We start from the raw sequence: 19,292 nt of genomic DNA, 5'->3' as shown, positions 1-19,292 counted from the left end.
TTTTTAACTTTTTTTAATTAGCTGCTGTTGGATGAGATTAGCTCAGTTTAGTGTCTGTTTTTAAGGCTTTTCTGTCTTGTTTTAATGTAAGGAAAAGCACACATTCATCTGCAGCTGCTTTTCAGAGAAGCAATGTAATTACCACATTTATTGTATTCATTCACTTTGAACCAACATCCACAAAATACAAAGAGTAGCCATGTTTGTATGGATTTATACAGATACTGTACTTTGTTTATTAAATCAGAAATAAAAGGAGGAAATATAGAAGTTGAACAACCATAGAGTGGTTTTTTTTACTCCTTAAACTGACTACATGAGACTACATATTTACTGTTTTGACTGAGACTTTACAGCTGCAGACTGTTATAGAGTAAAAGTTTGACGTCAGCCTTTGTTCGCCACTGCTGGGTTTCAGGCTGTAGGGGGCGCTACAGCTCTATCTGCAGGACACAGTGTGGCAAGAGTTCAGTACCTGTAAAACAAGTGTTTCATGTTAGTGCGTCTCAAATTCAAAGCCTGGGGGCCAAATCCAGTCCTTTAAAGCATCCAAAATGGCCTGCAGGTGAAAGTTAAAATGACAGAGAAAACATTGATTGAATGTGAACTAATACACAAATTTAAATAATATTTGCCAGCTTGCTTATATCACATGACTGCAGTCATTTTTTTAAATCTCAGATTGCTAAAAGCAATATTTTTTAAAATTCCTGCAATTTTCAGGAAATTTACTTTGATATTTATTTTGATCTACTGACATGTTTCGACTGCCAACTGTCAGTCTTCCTCAGAGGCATGTGCAATTTTCCTAAAATTATATAACTATTTACCCCAAAATTCAATAAAAAATTGAGACACATAATTATGTAAATTTAAGTGAAGGTCCTGCAGGGACTGATATGTATCATTTAATGGTTGGATATTGTTGGTGCCTCTATATATGTTTAACATATTATTACGTGGAAGTGCAAACTCGGGTACATTAATGTTGAAATTTTCATTTTCTCGCCTAAAATTTCAAGGCCACTTGAGATCAAACTGCTCCTGAACTAAAAACAGTTTGACAACCCTGCGTTAGTGTGTGTGTGTGTGTGTGTGTGTGTGTGTGTGTGTGTGTTTGCTGACCTGTAATAGCTAGGCTTGAAGGGTCCATTTTTGCTGATGCCCAAATACTTGGCCTGATCATCCGACAGCTCAGAGAGGTGAGCGTCAAACGTTGCCAGATGAAGACTCGCTACGTATTCATCTGTGAAGAGGAACACGTGTGTGAATTTTCTGAAGGTTTATGTGTTTCTAAAGGTTCCGTGAGGACTTGCCCATCTTCTTTGGCAGCAGGTAGACGTCCTGTTTATAGCGGCCCTCAGGTGCGTTGAACAGCTCGATGAGAGCCAGAGCCTGAATGACACGGGGGAGAAACGACAACAGGACAGGACTCTGACATCAATGAGAAAAGACAGGCGTGTGAGCATCTGCAGCGGCCGCTCTCCTACCTGTGTGGTAGCTGTGATGGAGAGGACAAATGAGGGAACAGTGGAACAGCTCAGGTTCAGCAGGCGGCCCTGGAAGGTCAAGTAATATTCATGTTTTCATCACATTTTGGATGTTTTTAGACTTTTAAAGTGTCCTCAGGGAGTGCAGAACAGAGATGGGCAACTTTTATCACAGCGGGGCCTCAAAAATGTGATTGTATCTGATCTAGGGTCACATGATCAACTTTATAACCAATCAGAGAATTAATAGAGTAAAGAACAAAGGGATTATTGTCATTTTGTGTAAGTTTGTGGATTTTTGTTGTCAATGTTGGAGTTTTTATTGTAATTTTATGTATTTTTTTCTTATTTATGTGTTTTTGTTGTTGTTTTATCTGTTTTTGTTCTTGTTTTATCTGTTTTTGTTTTCATTTTATTTATTTTTGTTGTCATTTCCTGTTTTTTATTGTCTCTGCGTGTTTTTGAAGTTATTTTGTGTATTTCTCTATCATTTTATGTATTTTTGTTTTCATTTGATTATTTTTTTTTTTTTTTTTTTTTCATTTGATTATTTTTATTGTTGTCTCATTTTTATTGTTTTGTGTATTTTATTGTCATTTTGCCTGTGTTTGGGGTCATTTTGTGTATTCTTTAATTTCATGAGTTCTTTTTATTGTTTTGTGTGTGTTTGTGTTTCGAGTCATTTTGGGGGTATACTATGAAGCTAGATAATTATATCCTGGATTTATCCCCATTAGCGGGCTTCACCTAACCAAACATTCCCTGTCAGAGAGAAGCTGTCCTACGAAGGTTAATAAAAACACGCAAGGGATTTCCGCCTGCCTATGTGCGCGCTCCTATAAAAGGTGTGGAGATTGCAGCATCTGACCAAACATTACAATGGAGAAACCTGGCAGAGCGACCTTTTTTACAATGGAGGAACAGCTTTTGATCTTGAACAAATATAATGGAGTCAAAACCATGATGACAGCAAAGAGCAACAGTGTTAGTGCAGCACAGGTCCTGACCTGGGGGGTATTTCATCAAAGTGTTCTTAATAGAGCCAGGTCTGCGGTTTAAACCTGGTTTAGCCAAGCCGTCCATGACCATGCTGGCTTTTACCATTCCATCTGGTCCCGACCAGTTTAGTCGTTCAGCCTAAGTTACCATGGTGATTTAGCTCCGTAAGAAGTTAGAGAGCGGCGAAGGACAGCAGACACTGATTAAATCCCTGAAGTTAGCAAGATAAGAGGTAATCTAGCTTTGTAGTATCGGCCCTTAGAGTTATTTTGTGTATTTTTCTCATGTTATCAGTCTATATATTTTTTTTGTTATTTTTGTCACTATTTGTAGTAATCTTGGTCATGTTTTCAGCATTACAATAAGAATATTTTCAGAAATCAAAAGAGGAACATGTCAGTCCTTGATAATGTCTGTATTGGTGTGGACTGGACAAAGCCTGCAAAGGTTTAACAAAAGACTGACGAATGCTTGAAACTGTTGTCACCAGTTTATTTACAGGGTGAATTACTCAAATCCATCTAATTCATATGAATGATGGGAAAGCTTCTCTATCCTCTGCGGAGTGAGCTGTGGTTTACAAGCAGCCGTATAATCAACAGTGAGGAAGGATCTCCTGACGGCTGATTGAAGCTCTCTGAGATGTTCTTCCAGCTCCACCATGTGTGGTTGTAATTTTTGTGTCAGAAACATCCATCATATGGTCATTAGATCAGAAACGCTGAAAGGCTTTCCTGAATACTTTGTCTTATCCTCCATGTGTTCAGAGTCAGTGCAACAAACAGGGCTTTGTTCTCCCTCTAAAGCAGAGATGGACAACTTTGATCTCAGAAAGGGACACAAAAATGTGATTATCTGATCTGAGGGTCACATATTATCAACATCCATAACAACATTTAGAATAATTACCAATCTAAGCATTATTATTGGCAGTTTTGTTTAGTTTTGTTGCATTTGTGTGTTCTTGGTGTCATTTAGTATATTTTTCTCTCACTTTGTGTGGATTTGGTTTCATTTATTATATATTTCTCAAATGTCGTCTTTTGTTCCTGTTTTGTGTGTTTCATGTGTGATTTTGTGTGCTCTTGTTGTCATTTTGTGTGTTTTTTAGGGCCTGTACTACAAAGCTAGATAATTATATCCTGGATTTATCTCCCGTGACAGGGAAGGAGATTGCAGCATCAGACCAGTTACAATCACAGAGAAACTGTGGAGAGCATCACAATTGAGCAATAATTTGAAGAATTGAAATCTATAATTCAGACCAAAAACAACACTGTTGCTGCAGTAAAATGATGAGTGTTAATGCTTAAAATAGTGCGATTATAAACAGACACTGATCAGTTTCACTTTCACTTTGATGCTGCATTCATACAGCTCAGCCTACATTTTATATTATCTAACAAGACTGAGGCTCTCTGCGTCACCACAGAATACATTAATGAATTAATTAATTTATTGGTTTGAAAACGTCCGACACATGCAGGATTTATCAGCTGACTAATGTAGGTCAGTTCTTCACATATAAATTTCTATATTTCCTATGGGATGTAATTGGTAAATGTATGGATAAATATTCTCTCTCCTGTCAGCTGTCAGATCACATCCACACAGAGACGTATTCACAGAATGACCCTCTTTTCATTGGATAGGTCGTTTTCAAAGAGATCTGATTGGTCAGTAGGCTCAAATCCTAGCCAGAACAAAACCTGGTCCCAACCAGGTTAGGTGTTCAGCCTAAGCTTTGTAGGGCGGCACACACTGAATAAATCCCGGAAGTTTGCGCGATAAGAGGAAATCACTTTGTTCTTCTTCTTGTTGTTATTGCTGTGTACACTAATTAATATCGCCACTCCTCTGTTATTCGTGAATGGATCGGTATTTTCCGGTAATCTCTAAATTTATCAGAACATAGTCGTGTGATATATCATTTCAAAGGCAATTCAACGTAGATTATGATTTTACGTTGCACAATTTGATTTGTTTTACTCAGTGGAACCGAGTCATTTGACTGAATTCTTGGGAACGTGGTACGTGCTATTTGGCGCGTAGACTTTCCGCGGGCCCGGCCATAGTTCATCCAAACTTGTCATTTAAGAAAGGACTTCCTCATCTAATGAGGCACAACAAGTTTGTGACACAAAAGATTTGTAGGGTCTTCACCTCGGCCAGTAGGACGATTCTCTTGCCATCAGGCCAGATAATGTGATCCACCTGAGGTCTCACACGCTCCCATTTCAGCTCTGAAGTGTGCAGGCTTACCTGAGGGAGCATGATGAGGGGAAATTAAGAAATAAATTATAGGAACGCATGGTTTCAACAATTTGAAACAGCCTGAGCTTGGCTATTGACAGCAATGGCTCATTTAACAAATCATTTAACACAACAAAATGTTTAATTGTCTTTGAGAACAAATTGAATGTTTCTAGAAAAGGAAACCAAGCCACAACAAATAACATCTACCAATATAGCAGGAGAACATAAATATTGAAGCAAAAGAATTGTCTTCTTGGAAGACTTTATCTAGTGCAACAAGAGAATATGGCCAAAATTCTGTTTGAAGTCAGTTAGTCCCTTCTTTTCTCTGCATTTTACACAGTAAATGCAGAGAAAAGGGCCGATTTGGACACGGGGCCTTGAGTTTCACACATGCTGTAAGGCTTTTGTTAAAAGACAACCAACTCTACTTCCCAAGCCATTACTCCACACATTTTAATATACACTACTGCTGTTTACACTTGCAAAATTTAGCATTTTCTGTAATCTCTAATGATGTTTGTGCTTTTGTAATCCCAGTTTATCAGTGTACATGCCACACACACACACACACACACACACACACACACACACACACACACACACAATCTGGTCTTACCAAGTCAATCTCTGTGTTGGAGTGTCCCATATTGCAGACAATGCAGCCATTTTTCATTCGGTCCAGATGTTCTCTCACCACTACATTCTTATTGCCTGCACGGACACAAAGAATAACTAGGCAACACCTGTTTTCGCAAGGTGAGTACTTTTTTTTGCAATTTGAAAAAATTGGCAAAAATGGCAACCTGTATCTGGATTTGTTGACTAGTTTGTTCTTTTTACTAATTACATCAAAAGTAATAATGCAGGAAAAACAGAAGACTGACCTTTACCTTAAATGTGACCTTGAGCGAAGGTCAAGGTCACACACTGAAAGGAAATGTTGTTCAATGGTACCAGTCTGATCACTGTATCTCAATTTGTGGCCAAGTTATAGAAAAAAAAGTTTTTCTTGTGATGTCATGAACTTTGACCCCTACCAATCTTTTTTACTGGTAGGTCGTACAGCTTCGGTCCAATTAAATAAAATACTGCACTTGAGATGAGCACCAAACTTGTACAATACAAATTCGTAGAGTTATGGAAAATTTTGTTTTTTGACACTTGACGTGACCTTGACCTTGACATTTTGGCTGCAAAAAAGGTCGACTTCTCATCCTTGACATTGCCCCTATGAGATGACATGTGTAATTAGTGCTGCATTAACAGCCTAGGAGCAGTTCCAGGACAAAGGAGTTGCAGAAGAAAAATAATTATTAGAACTTCAACTAGTACAATGTATTTAGCAATTTTCAATTGCGAAATACAATAAACATGAAAAGTTCCGCACATTTGATCATACATCTCTGTGTTACCACAGATACCTGTGCAGGTGATGACCATGTCTGCCTGTCTGATCACTTCACTGAGTTTAAGGACCCTGAAGCCGTCCATGCTGAGAGGAGGAAGTGGCAGGTTACAAGTCAGATGTTACAGGGTTAAGAATAGGAGTGGGACAGTGGAAACACACATCACTGCTGATAAAAGCGTATTATTATTATTATTCATACCAGGCCTGAAGAGCACAAATGGGATCCACTTCTGTTACGTACACAACAGCCCCCAACGCTTTCAGGGCAGAGCAGCAACCTTTACCAACCTGAAGAAGAAAGAAAAAAGAGCCAGTGGAGCTGCTGAAATGTGTGTTTTGTTATTTTTGTGATTCTTTTTGTTGAAACTGACCTCACCGTACCCACACACTAACACCTGTTTTCCTCCAAACATCACGTCAGTCGTCCGCTTCAACCTGGAAGAAGAGTTCAGCAGAGACACAGTTGACGTGCTTTTTTCTTCTTTTTCTGCTCATGTTCATGTTGACTCTTTACCCATCCAGTATGGACTCCCTGCAGCAGTAAAGGTTGTCGAACTTCTGCTTAGTCACGGAGTCGTTGACGTTCATAGCAGGAACGCACAATTTGCCGGCCTTGGAGAGCTGATACAACCTAAAACGCAGACAGGCATTAAGGGTCTTTGCTGCTGAGAGAAAGCCTCAGCATTATTCAATCTTTGTGTGACGGTCACCGGAAAACGCCTGTAACGCTTTCCTCCACAATCCCTCGGATCCTTTTCAACAAGCTTGGATACTTCTTATAGATCCAATGTGTGAGGTCACCACCATCATCGAGAATCTGATCAGAGAGACAGAAAGGATAAGTTTGGAATGGGGACAGGTCAACAGCAATCTCACACACACACACACACGCACACACACACACACACACACACACACACACACACACACACACACACACACACACACACACACACACACACATACTTTCAAAAACAATCAGAGAACACGGTTACTTCAGAGAACATGCAAACTCCTGCTGTGAGAATGTTCTCGTTTTCTATTCCTCTTTCCTGTTTGCTCATGTAGATTTTCGAAACATTATTCCTATTACGAATCACATTCATGAGAGTTTTTGAGAAGAAATATCGATATATGAGTTTGGTTCATATCTCCCAGCCCTATTGAAGTATACATTTGTGACGTCAGACACTGAGGTCAGTTTTGTGTTTATTTTTCATTGCTAGGTGTAATTGATTTGTGGTGCAGTGGTGTAGATTTGGTGATTTTCATTCATCTGTAAGTTCCTGGTTTAATTTAAATCATTTTGACAAATATGTAGACATCAAAGGTGCAGTCTGCAACTCTTATAAAAGTGACTTTTTGTCATATTTGCTAAAGCTGTCACTATGAACAGCTTTACATGAAACTAGTACTTTGTGTGAAACAGACTCATTGACTCCCCCCGTTGCTCCTGCAGCCTTTGGCAGATTGCCAGAATGCACCGCGACCGAGCAAAAAGAACCAATCAGAGCCAGGATTGTGTATGATCGGCTGTCTGACAGCTGTTGCTCACAGGCCTCGCCCCTTTCCCGGGGCTATAGCGCCATCTTTTTTACAGTGTATGATCTGGAGGAGTAGAAGATGGAATTAGCAACATTTTCTGCTTGAAAGGTAATTACTGCTGCTTGATTGACATTATGTTTGATTTGTAATTGTTACACTAGAACTCTGTGGTGTATGTGTTGTTCATGTGAGCGCAGCAGCCTTCGTGTGGGCTGCTGTAAATGACACTGTGTTGTTGCTGCTGCTGCTGAGGTGTGTGCACATTGAGAGAGAGAAGCGCTGCAGTATTATGCTTTTAACAGAGCATGTTGCTCTCGGACTGACGTTCGCTTGTTAGCTCCTCTGAGGGAGGGACTTTGGAAAGTTTGGAGGCAGGGCAAGAGAGCAGCGGGAAGGGAGGGGGAGAGAGGGATCTGAGAATTGCGGATTGCACCTTTAAGTAAAATTAAAAGACAGACTTTGATATAATTAACAAACACAGAGGCATACAGTAGAGCTATGGCTCTTGTTTGTTTTTTTCATACCATGTTGGGCTGCCAGGCATCAGCACAGACACTTCGATCAATGCACCACCAGAAGTCGTCCTCAGACTCGCCTTTCCAAGCAAACACAGGGACGCCTGATGGAGATATACCGAAAGGGTTCTAACATCAAAATGCCAGCTTTAAAAAAGAAAAAAAACCTTGATGTGCAGATGTGTGCAGATGTGCCTCCTTCAACCACAGCAGCAGCCACGGCATTCTGAGTAGAGAAGATGTTACAGGCCACCCAACGACACTGAGCGCCTAAAGCAACGAGAGTCTCGATCAGCACCTGCAGCAGGTCACACACACACACACACACACACACACACACACACACACACACACACACACACACACACACACACACACACACACACACACACACACACACACACGAGTTAGCTTTCTATTAATCCAACACACACAAAGCATATCCACAAAGTAAGAGTGAATGTGTCAGTGCATGTGTGTAACTGACCGCTGTCTGTGCAGTGATGTGTGTGCATCCCACCACTTTAGCTCCACTCAGAGGTTTCTCTTCTTCAGCTCTTTTCCTCAGGTTCATCAGGGCAGGCATTTCTACAAACAAGATAAAAGAGTAGGGCTTTTCATCTATTGCACATTCTTTTTTTCTCTCAGTTTAAGCTCTAAACGACACCTTGCTGCGCAACTTCAATCTCCCTCCTTCCAAAATCAGCCTGGTCGATGTTTTTAATGCAGAAATCCGCCAGGCCTTTAGAGTTCCTCTGCAGCTTGTCTCTGGGAGAAGATTCTTCTTCAGAGCTTTCTCCACATCCTGAAACGCCACACAGTGGTTTTACATTGAGGAGACGTAAACACTGGACTTTTTAAAAGCTATAAAATTATATGGTTGAGGTAGACAGACAGTGGGTCTTCTATCTAATATTGCTCAGCCCTCTAAGTGAATGTACAAAATTAATCCAAAAACACAAAATGACAGCAAAATTAAAAAAGAAATAACAGAAAAATATAAAAAAGCGACAAGAAAAAACCCCACACAAAATCAGAGAAAAACTACCAGCAATTGATACCAAGAACGCACAAACAACAGCAAAAAATACAAAATTACAACAGATTGAGAGAAAAATATGCTAATCAACAAACGAAACACACAAAACGACAACAAAAACATACAAATTGACAACAAAAATGCAAAAAATAGACAGAATTACTTGAAAAATGCACAAAATGGAAACAAAAATGCACAAATGACTCAAACACCATAAAATGACTCCAAAAACAAACAAATTGCTAACAGAAATACACAGAATGAAACCAAAAATGCATTAAACAAGAACAACTGATATGAAAAATGAAAGGATAAAATACAACATGAAAGGAGACACAAAACACACAAATCTTTTGTTCTTCCTGTTTTAATGCCCAGATTGGTCAATATTCTAAATGCTGATATTAATGTTGATAATGTGGCCCTCGAAGTATGTCCGTCTCTGGTTTAGGGAACTAATCATTGTAACAAAGAGTGAGGGTTTAGATTTAACTTTGTGGGTCAGTAAAAACTCTTGGTTAACACTTTTTAGAGAAAGGTTTACAGGGCAAATTAAGACAAAATCAAAGAGGCCCAATTTGTCAGAAGACTTTGGGTTAAGCTTGAGGCAAGCTGACTAAATAATCCTCAGGCATTGTGCATTAGCTGCTACTGCCATTAGAACACACTGCTCTGTTTGTGCATCAAAGTCATGTGATTAGACTTAACAGTGGCTATTGTGTGTGAGTACCTGAACTCAAGCTGTCTGTAGATGATTGTGAGATGGACCGGGTTAGAGAACGATGACCGGTCTTGGTGGGTAGTTTGTTGAATTCTGGTTTCTCTTCGTTGAACTGTATTTGCTGCAAACACAACACATGATTACAAAGATTTGGATACAAGAGTTGCATCTGCCCAGATTTCATGTCAGAACTGTACATAAAGCTGTAAATATATTTAATTTAATTATTTAATTTGTATATAAGGCTGTGTAAACATAAATTTAACATCACTGATATCAACCATAGTTTAGCTCTAGTAATACTCAAATATGGAGTACATGTACTCAGTGTTGCTTTCAGAGCATGAGTATACTTTACTAATGAAGCAAAGAGTCACTTGTACCAATAGTGATCCTTAGATTTTAATAAGGGGGCGTGGTAATGCTAATTCAGGCTTGCCATTGGCTTTGGGAAATATTAAAACCTGTCAGGGAGCTGGATGTGGTTATAATCCCTCCTACTTCATTTGATTTAGGTCTACTAGAACTCCTAGTGAGACATTTGACTTTACTAGTAAACTAAAAACAGTTACTAGTACTATAAGTGGGATTTTGAGTTTACTACTAGTACTAGTAAACAACACTAGTGTGCGAGTAGACCTTACTTGTATAGCAAAATCATCTACTACTTGACAAATTTGTTTCTACTATTTGTAGACTTAAAATATGTCACTAGTAAAAACTCAAAGTGTAGGATATTTAAGGTCTAAGGTGACCCATCACCCTGCAGGCACGTACGGTGTTTACAGAAGTAAATATGGAAGCGTCCAGTGTAGCACTGTGTCGTGCTGAGAAGTTTTCTTTTCAACAGAAGTCGGCACTACATAACATTAAGGAGAGTGAAAAATAAGAGAGCTAGGTTTATCACTCTTCGTTTCAGTGTGATGGCTGCTACATCTTTACAGCGGAGTGTTAGCATGGTGATGACGTAGGAGTTGAATAGAAAGAGCTTTGGCCGTCCAGACTGTAGTCGCATTGCAAAAAATCAGATACGTATCAGATTTAGGACCATATATGAAAGTGACCTGGGTTGGAAATGGAAAAATCGGAATTGTGCTTTTCCGACAGTCGTTAACAGTTAGGATACAGGTCACATATGGGCAACAAGATTGGATTTGGGTTGCATTTGCCTGCGGTGTGAACGTAACCCTAGTGACCAGGTGTTTACATGCTATGCATATGTTAGCGCAATTAAATGCTTTTTTTCCTTAAAAAAGCACGATTGAAAAAATCGATTTGGACATTTTTTTGGATCGATACGATAATCGCGCTGTGAAATATCACGATATATCACCGAATCAATTTTTTCTTACACCCTTGATAAACACTAACACGCTGTACTACACACTGACACATATAAAATCAGCTGTGTCATGTCTCACCATCCACTGAGGCTGGTTGAAGGCTGCGCCGCTTCCACAGGAACCCCACGTGGCCATGACTGACTGACTGACTGTTAACTGACTGACTCCTTTCTGCTGCTTTTCTCCCTCTGAGGTAGCCTCAGGATTACCGAGAGGGAATTATTCCATGCTTTTGTTCTTTCTCTTTGTGTATAAGAGTTCACACCCACATGCTGACCTCAAAACAACTTTGGATCATGTTTAAGGATTGAAAATCTCAGAGCGACATTAAAATTTAACTTCATCTTATTCACAACATTCTTAAACTAATAAATGGAGAATATTGTAAAAGCGTTGGGGGTATCAAAAGTTTACGCTTATTTTTTGTGATGAAGGGTTTTAAAAATGAGTAATTTTACAATTGTGGATTTTTGTATCACAAAGTGTCGATTACATCTGCATTCATGATGAACTTCTTACTGCTTCATCACTCGATCTTTTTCTTCCTGCAGCACAAAGACTCTACTCATTCCCACAAACAGCCCAGTCACACAGATCATTAGTGGAGAATGCAGGTTTAGTTCAGTACACTAAAAGGATCAATAAAAATAGGTATCTCTTAACTGTAATAGATTTTGATTAATTTGATGCCAACAATGTCAAGATTTTTAATGTTTAAAGATTTAGTTATATCTAGAGATGTTCGATATTAGCTTTTTTTGGCTGATATCCAATGTGCCAATTAGGGGTATCCTGATACGATATTGATATCGGATATCAGCCCGATATCAGCCAGAAAACGAATAAGGATTGTATTGGACTGCATCTAAAATCTCTGATGTAGGCGCTTGTCCCCGCCCTCAGTTGTTCCTACCATATACTGACAGTAAAGAATAACTGGTGAACTTGAATTGTTGAATATTTTTCTCTGTTTGAGTAACATCACTTGATCAAGAATTTTCTAACATTTCACACTACAAAATAAGTAATGAAAGCATTTATGATTTGGGCTGATATTGCATCGAATTGATATCGGTATCCACCAATACTCAAGGCAATATTGATATCGTATTGGAAGTGAAAAAGTTGTATAAGGACATCCCTTGTACCAATATTTCCCAACTCTTGACTTTCGATATTAGGCGATAACGATATATACGGATCCCCTTCCCCTCTACCTAATTAGGTCACATTAAATCTTTATATATTAGGGATGTAACGATTAATCGTAAGGCAGTTAAAAATCGATTCATAGGTATCACGGTTGATATCGATTTTCTGAAAATTGAATCGCAGTACATTTTTTAACCAGCAGAGGGCGCTATCCACAAGTGTAGGCGGCGGGCGGAGTCTGCTAATACTTTCTTTCTGGCTACCTTCTACTCTTAAATATGTTAATAAATGATTATTTATCCCTTTAGCACCGAAACAATATCTGTAATATTACTTGAATATCTGTAAAAGTCACGCTTTTCTATTAGCTCTGTCTGCTAGCATAGCTTCTCTTCTTCACTGCAAGATATCTGCATGCCAACCGACCACTGTGTTACCAGCGCCCTCTGCTGGTTCAAACAAATATGACGTAAATCAGTGCAATCGATTTTTTTTTTTAAAGTCCAATTGTTAAGGCACAAAATACATTTTCAGTTGCACTTTTAAAAGAAAAATAACTATTATGCAGTTTTGCATTGTTTATTATAGAACCAGAATTTAAATTAATAGGCTTCATTTTCATTTGTATTATTCCTTTATTTATTTCATTCAAGATTTATTTTTAGTTAAATTGCATTGTTTTGAATAGTTTATCAAGGAATTCTTTTGACAATGAAAAATAAAAGGAAAATAGTACAGCATTTTGTAGTTTTTTTTTCCCAAAAAAAAAAAAATTGTCTACAGTCCCATTTTGTAAAATAAATCGTGAGAGAATCGTATCGTGAGCCCAGTATCGTGAATCGGATCATATCGGGAGTTGAGTGAATCGTTACATCCCTATTATATATGTATATATACTGTATATACAGTATACATATCCATGGAAATAGGTTTCATTAATAACACTTTTAATGTAATGCATTACTGGATGCATTTCACAAGTATTCTGTGTAAAATAAGAATAATTATTCAACTTCAGTAATGGAAAAAGTCTTACATTCATTATTATGTTATCTAAAAATAAAATAAAAAGAGTATCTATGCAGACCAATATTAGATTTTATGCCTAAAATCATTCGATATTGCCAGTCTTTAGTTTTATCAAAGTCTTCTTTAAAACTGGCTGTTGTAAATACACATTTTGATTTCAAACCTTTCTTCTCAAATGTAATTAACATAAGGGATGCATTAGTTTTTACACTATGAAAAATTAACAGTTTGGATTTCTCAGTGCTGATTTTCTCTATACATAAAGTTAAATATCTACTGAAGCTTCAGCGGTTTAAAATGCTAAATGCGTAATTTCCATACACTCAGACCAGATGAGGAATGATAAATGGCAATATTCTGTCTTTGTATTCTTCATTTTTAATGAATAATACATTAAAAGAAATGAATAGTATGCTTTTGCAGAAAAAGGGGAAATTTAATAATTCTTTTAACAGATTATTACAGGAAACACACCCACCTACCTGCAGCTTTAATAAGGCTGTGGGAAGTAGTGCTGTAGGTTAATGATCACTTGATATGCTGACTCAAGCAGCTGCTTAATTTTTAACACGAGAAGACATTAAGCTTTGACTTAAAGTACTGTGAAAGTTAACTAAATGATCTCTAACTGTGCGAAGAAGAGGTTTATACTCAAGCCAGCGGCAATGAATGCAGCACAAAGAGAGATCGTAATTATTTTAATTAGAGTTAGATGTGTTTTAATGGGTAGAAAATTATCACAGCGTTTTAGAAGGTTTTTTTTTTTTTTTATTTAAGTAGAGAATAACATTGAATAAAGTCCATGTGGTTTCTCCTCCATTACAGACACATTTACTGATAGTGAACAAGTGCTCCATAGATGTAATTTTTAATACAGGGCACTGCTCTGTGCATCTGCATCTGTACATTTAGAAATGCAGATACTCTGCAGTTTATTTCACTTAAAATATGACTTAATTCATAGAAAATTATTACCAATTTCTGAACCGTTTGCTTCTTTTTTCAGGGTCGGGGGGCATTATGTCTTTATTCTTGTAATTATTACAAGTTCTTGTAAAATTATGACTTTTTTCATTGTAATTTTATGACCGGTACTTTTTTCTTGTGACAGCAGGACGACTTTATTCTTATAAAATTGATACTTTATTGTCGCAAAATTCTAATAAAAATGTCATTACTTTATTGATAAAGTATGTGAATTAAATGAGGATTAAATACAAGTGCACACATTTCAGGGAAATATAATATCAATATTTACAGTACATAATGAGCTTTTTCTCCTAATATTATGATTGTATACTCGTAATATTACAAGTTCTTATAAAATTCTGACGTTTTCATTGTAGTATTGTGACTTTTTTTCTTGTTTAGGACTTTATTCTTATAAAATGTAGACTTTATTCTCAGAGTGAGCTCAGTGTGGCCCTAAAGCACCATCATAGAGAACAGTTTGTCTAGGGGTGTCATTTTAACGTGTTAATTGCGATGAATTAATTACAGGAAAAATGAATGCACTAAAAATCGTGGAATCTTTCTCATTGCACGCGTTCCCAGTATACCCATAGATACTGATCAACAGTAGAAGCTGAGGAGTCCAAAGAATTTTTGAGCGAGTTAATTTTACTTAAAAAAACACACAGAATGGAAAACTAAAGCCCAGGTATGTGCAAAATGTTCAAGATAAAGTTTGTCGACCATCGGAGGTCTTCTAGCTTCCAGCGGAGCTCTCCCACCTCAATGCTAACTATGTAGCAGCTAGCACCTCACTGTTAACTATGTAGCAGCTAGCATCTCAGTGCTAACTTTGTAGCAGCTAGCATCTCAATGCTAACTATGTTGCAGCTAGCGCCTCAATGCTAACTATGTAGCAGCTAGCACCTCAATGTTAACTATGTAGCAGCTAGCACCTCAATGCTAACTTTGTAGCAGCGAGCACCTCAATGTTAACTAGGTAGCAGCTAGCACCTCAGTGCTAACTATGTAGCAGCTAGCACCTCAATGTTAATTATGTAGCAGCTAGCATCTCAGTGCTAACTTTCCCCTGATGGTCTAAACTAAAGGCGTCAGCAGCCCTTGGGTCTAGTCTCACATACAAAGGAATGGAAATGTTTCAAGTCTGTTAAAAACAATAAATGACTTTATAAAGCCACTTTGTTATACATCATTCTTTCGATCTGCCATAATAATGTTATTTCAATGAAAATACCTGAAGTTGGGGGCATTTCTCAGCAATTTTTGGGTGAGATCAAAAAAGAGATTAATTAGATTAATTAATCACAGAGCTTAATTAATTCATCGAACAATATTTTTAATCTTTTGACAGCACTAAGTTTGTCTAGAAAATTGTAAAGCACCTTAATAACAAACAAGCAACTGAATCACTGAAAATCTTTCTTTTTACATTTAAAAGACACAATTCAACTTGTTAAAACATGATGTCCTTAAGCTCAGGGATCCTTAAAGCAAAGAAAAACACTGATACCTTAATACAGATGGACTGAACTGCTTCCTGCTCCTTGGCTTTAGTCACGTTCACCAGGCTGTACACTTTCTTCATGATGGGGTTTGATTCCACAGTAACACTCAGCTACCTGCACAGCTGCTTGACTGAGCTACACTTTACACCACGCCCTCATTCAGCTCCACAGACAGACAGACAGTGGGAATAAATAAGAGAGCCTTTGTCATGCACACAGCAGAGAATGCTGGGAAAGCAACAAAAGGTGACACCTTGAGGAGCATTTTCTTGGAAAAGGGAAGGTGGTGAACACACATTATGTAGGTGAGCTTTAAACAGAGGGGCGAGAGAGAGAGAGAGAGAGAGAGATCTTTTATGAGCAGATACTAGTCAGACGGGCATGTTTTCAGGAAACAGAAGACAATGTTTGTTCCTTCAGGTACCACAAACAACACACATCATTGTTCTGTGCTGAGTGACTATTAAATACACCCTGCAGCCTAATTATATCTCACTTCAGTCAACAATAGCACATAACACCAGACTATTAATTATTTACACCAGACACATAGGTAACTGGTGGCCTGGGGGCCACATGCAGCCCCATGCTCTAATTTGGTGCCGCCCCCAAAGTACATGAACAAAATAAATCCAAAAGTACACAAAATGGTAATAAAAATAAAAACTTTTTTTTTTTTTTTTTACTAGGACAGTGCATATTAACATAACAGCTCAGTTATATAATATGCTAGAGTTAGCCAAAAGGCTAGTTTTTATCTGTAGTCCTCGGCCAGTTGTACAATAGGCTCCCTGAAAATATGTAAAGCTAGTTTATCATTACGTGGCATACAATAAACATTACATTACATTTGCTGCAGCAGCAGGAATAAGACACTAAAACAAACAAGCAAAAAATAGTTCACGTGCGACAGATCTAAAGTGTGAATGCAGCTGGAGGCTACAGGACATAAGCCACAAGCAGCAGTTCATGAAACAACTAGAATCAGTATTAAAGGACATAGTCAATAACATTAGTTAGTTTATATACAAGGCTTAAAAAGGAGAGTGAACATTCAAATGTAGCAAAATCAAAATGAGATGAGAAGAACATACAAGACGAGGAGCCAAAGTTTTAATTATGTAGATTTCTCTGATTGGTGTTGGAATGTTGTTCCATTCTTTTGAAGTTTTAACAGAGAAGGCTGAATGACTAAACTCAGTTTTCCCGAGTGGGATGACACAGAAAGATATAAAAGAACAAAAAAACACACAAAATGGCAACGAAAACACACAAAAAGACAGGACAATTGAACAAAAAGATTCAAAATGACACACAAAATAACTTCAGTTGAACACCAAACTATGAGGAAAATAAAGAAATTTACTCCAATTACACACAAAACTAAGATAAAATACATGAAACAACTCCAAAATCACACAAAATGACAGGAAAACATGGGGGAAAAAATCCAAGTGACTCCCAAAGAGGTAAAAATGTGCAACTAAAACACACAAAATGATTCCAGTTACACACCAAACTATGATGAAAATACAGAAAATGACTCAACATAAAATTCACAAAATGACTCCAAAAACATGCATTACAGAAAAATCCACAAAAGTCAACAAAAGTACACAAAACGACTCAGAACAAAATAAGAACAATAATAAAATGAAAGATAAAAAAATACACAAACCCTTCTTTGTTCTTTCCTGTATTAATGCTCACATTGCTCATTATTCTAAATGCTGATATGAATGTTAATAATGTGATCATCGAATGAATCAGACAATCTAACTTTTTTGTGCCCCTTGAGCTTCATTCTGTCCATTAATTGTTGGGACGGGGATGTGTTCAAGTATCAAAAGAAAATAAAGAATCAAGCTATTTAGTTAGTTACTTTTCTCCCTAAACCGATGTCTTTAAACTGCTGTATTACCAGTGGTGTCTGCTTTTTCAAAATTAATTATTTGTTTTAAAGATATTATGTTGGTTTAACAGAATTTAAATTTGTTTTCTTTTACATTATTGATTCAGACCCTGAAGGATAAATTGTACGTTTTCAGACACCAATGGAGGGCAGTGCATGTTAAAGCCCTGGTTAAACATTTCTTTCCATCAGACCATTGCAGACCCAATCATTGACAGGCTGAACGGATGCATGTTCACGTCTCCTGTGGAAAGTGTGCACGACTGCACGGCTTCCATATGATGCATTACTAACACCTGAACAGGCCTGTGTGCTAGCCTCACCATGGCTGTCTTTGGGGCTTCAGACTCCAGCTCTCCTCCAGTATCGGTGGCCTCGGCCACTTCGTTCCTGACTGGATTGGTAGTCGCACATCTGCTCTCTGCTGCCTTCAACATCTGCAGCACATCTGGGCAGCTTTTGACCATCTGATGGACTCCTTCATCCTCTTCTTGAGTCTCGGGACTTTCATCCGACAGTGTCAGGTCTTCCCACGAGGCTCCGGTCTTGTCCTTTTCCTCTGCCATGACTCCTGTGGCACCCTGTGATGAAGTGGATCAGAGTCTTGCTCAGTGCTTACATACAGTACATCTGATTGTTCCTCCTCCAAAGTGTGTGTTCACTCCAAACAGCAGCATCTCCTGTGTTACTTTGACTAATGAGTCCTGGAAGATGTGTGTAAATAGTGAGGTGGGCCCTGCGTTTCAACTGAAGATAAATAATGTAGAGATGTGAGGATGCATTTTACCGATACCAGCACCTTCACCTTATATCCGTGCCCCAGAGTTAGGGGCAATTACAATTGTAATTGTAAATGAAAAAAATCTAATGCTGTTGCAATCATAATTAAATTGTAATTGAGTTCAGATAATTAATTTTTCCATTGTAATTGGCATGAAAATTCTATAAAAACTGTCATTTACAATTTAATTAAATGCAAAACTGGGGAACCGTATTACAGTTCTATGGTTTACACACATGTACCGATAGTTAACAATTATTAAAATATGTTTCATATTAATTTTACCTGCCAGTTCTCTTGAGGATTTTTAAAATAATTTCATTGGAGGGATATAATGACGGTAACAGAAGGTTTTATGAGATTATTTATTTCAGGATCCGTAATTGTGATTCATTGTAATTGAACTTTTGAGACTTTAAGTGTAAAATAATAATTGTAATTTTAATTGTAATTGGGAAAAACTATGGTCATTGTAGTCATAATTGAGTTGTAACTGAACATGAATAATTGACGACGTAATTAAAAAATGTAATTGACCCCAAACCTGCTCTGCATTCATACTGAAGTTTTCCTGTTTATTCTTCAAAGAAACACATGGATGGAGGATCCTGCTGAGCCACTT

The 19,292-nt window shown here is 37.7% G+C and overlaps 1 protein-coding gene across 2 annotated transcripts; it reads right to left on the bottom strand.

Annotated features, from left to right (window-relative positions):
• Positions 1-202: 202 nt before the first annotated feature.
• On the bottom strand, positions 203-18,551 carry LOC114465261 (S-adenosylhomocysteine hydrolase-like protein 1). Of its 2 annotated transcripts, none has more exons than XM_028450158.1 (17): positions 18,213-18,551; positions 9,986-10,097; positions 8,884-9,021; positions 8,704-8,804; positions 8,412-8,514; positions 8,226-8,320; positions 6,867-6,973; positions 6,671-6,787; positions 6,528-6,591; positions 6,356-6,444; positions 6,170-6,240; positions 5,365-5,459; positions 4,653-4,751; positions 1,491-1,559; positions 1,317-1,395; positions 1,126-1,246; positions 203-475 (listed from the first exon to the last, which is right to left on the bottom strand). In XM_028450158.1, the coding sequence occupies exons 1-17, from the start codon at positions 18,453-18,455 to the stop codon at positions 469-471; spliced, it is 1,710 nt and encodes a 569-aa protein (XP_028305959.1). In that variant the 5' UTR covers positions 18,456-18,551; the 3' UTR covers positions 203-468. The 2 variants fall into 2 exon arrangements, with proteins under 2 accessions (XP_028305959.1, XP_028305960.1); XM_028450159.1 differs by lacking the exon at positions 18,213-18,551 and adding an exon at positions 15,983-16,116.
• Between the last annotated feature and the right edge of the window lie 741 nt (positions 18,552-19,292).

This window comes from Gouania willdenowi, chromosome 6 (assembly GCF_900634775.1).
Source record: "Gouania willdenowi chromosome 6, fGouWil2.1, whole genome shotgun sequence".
Classification (NCBI taxonomy): Eukaryota; Metazoa; Chordata; class Actinopteri; order Blenniiformes; family Gobiesocidae; genus Gouania; species Gouania willdenowi.
This window is presented reverse-complemented; position numbering and strand designations above follow the sequence as displayed.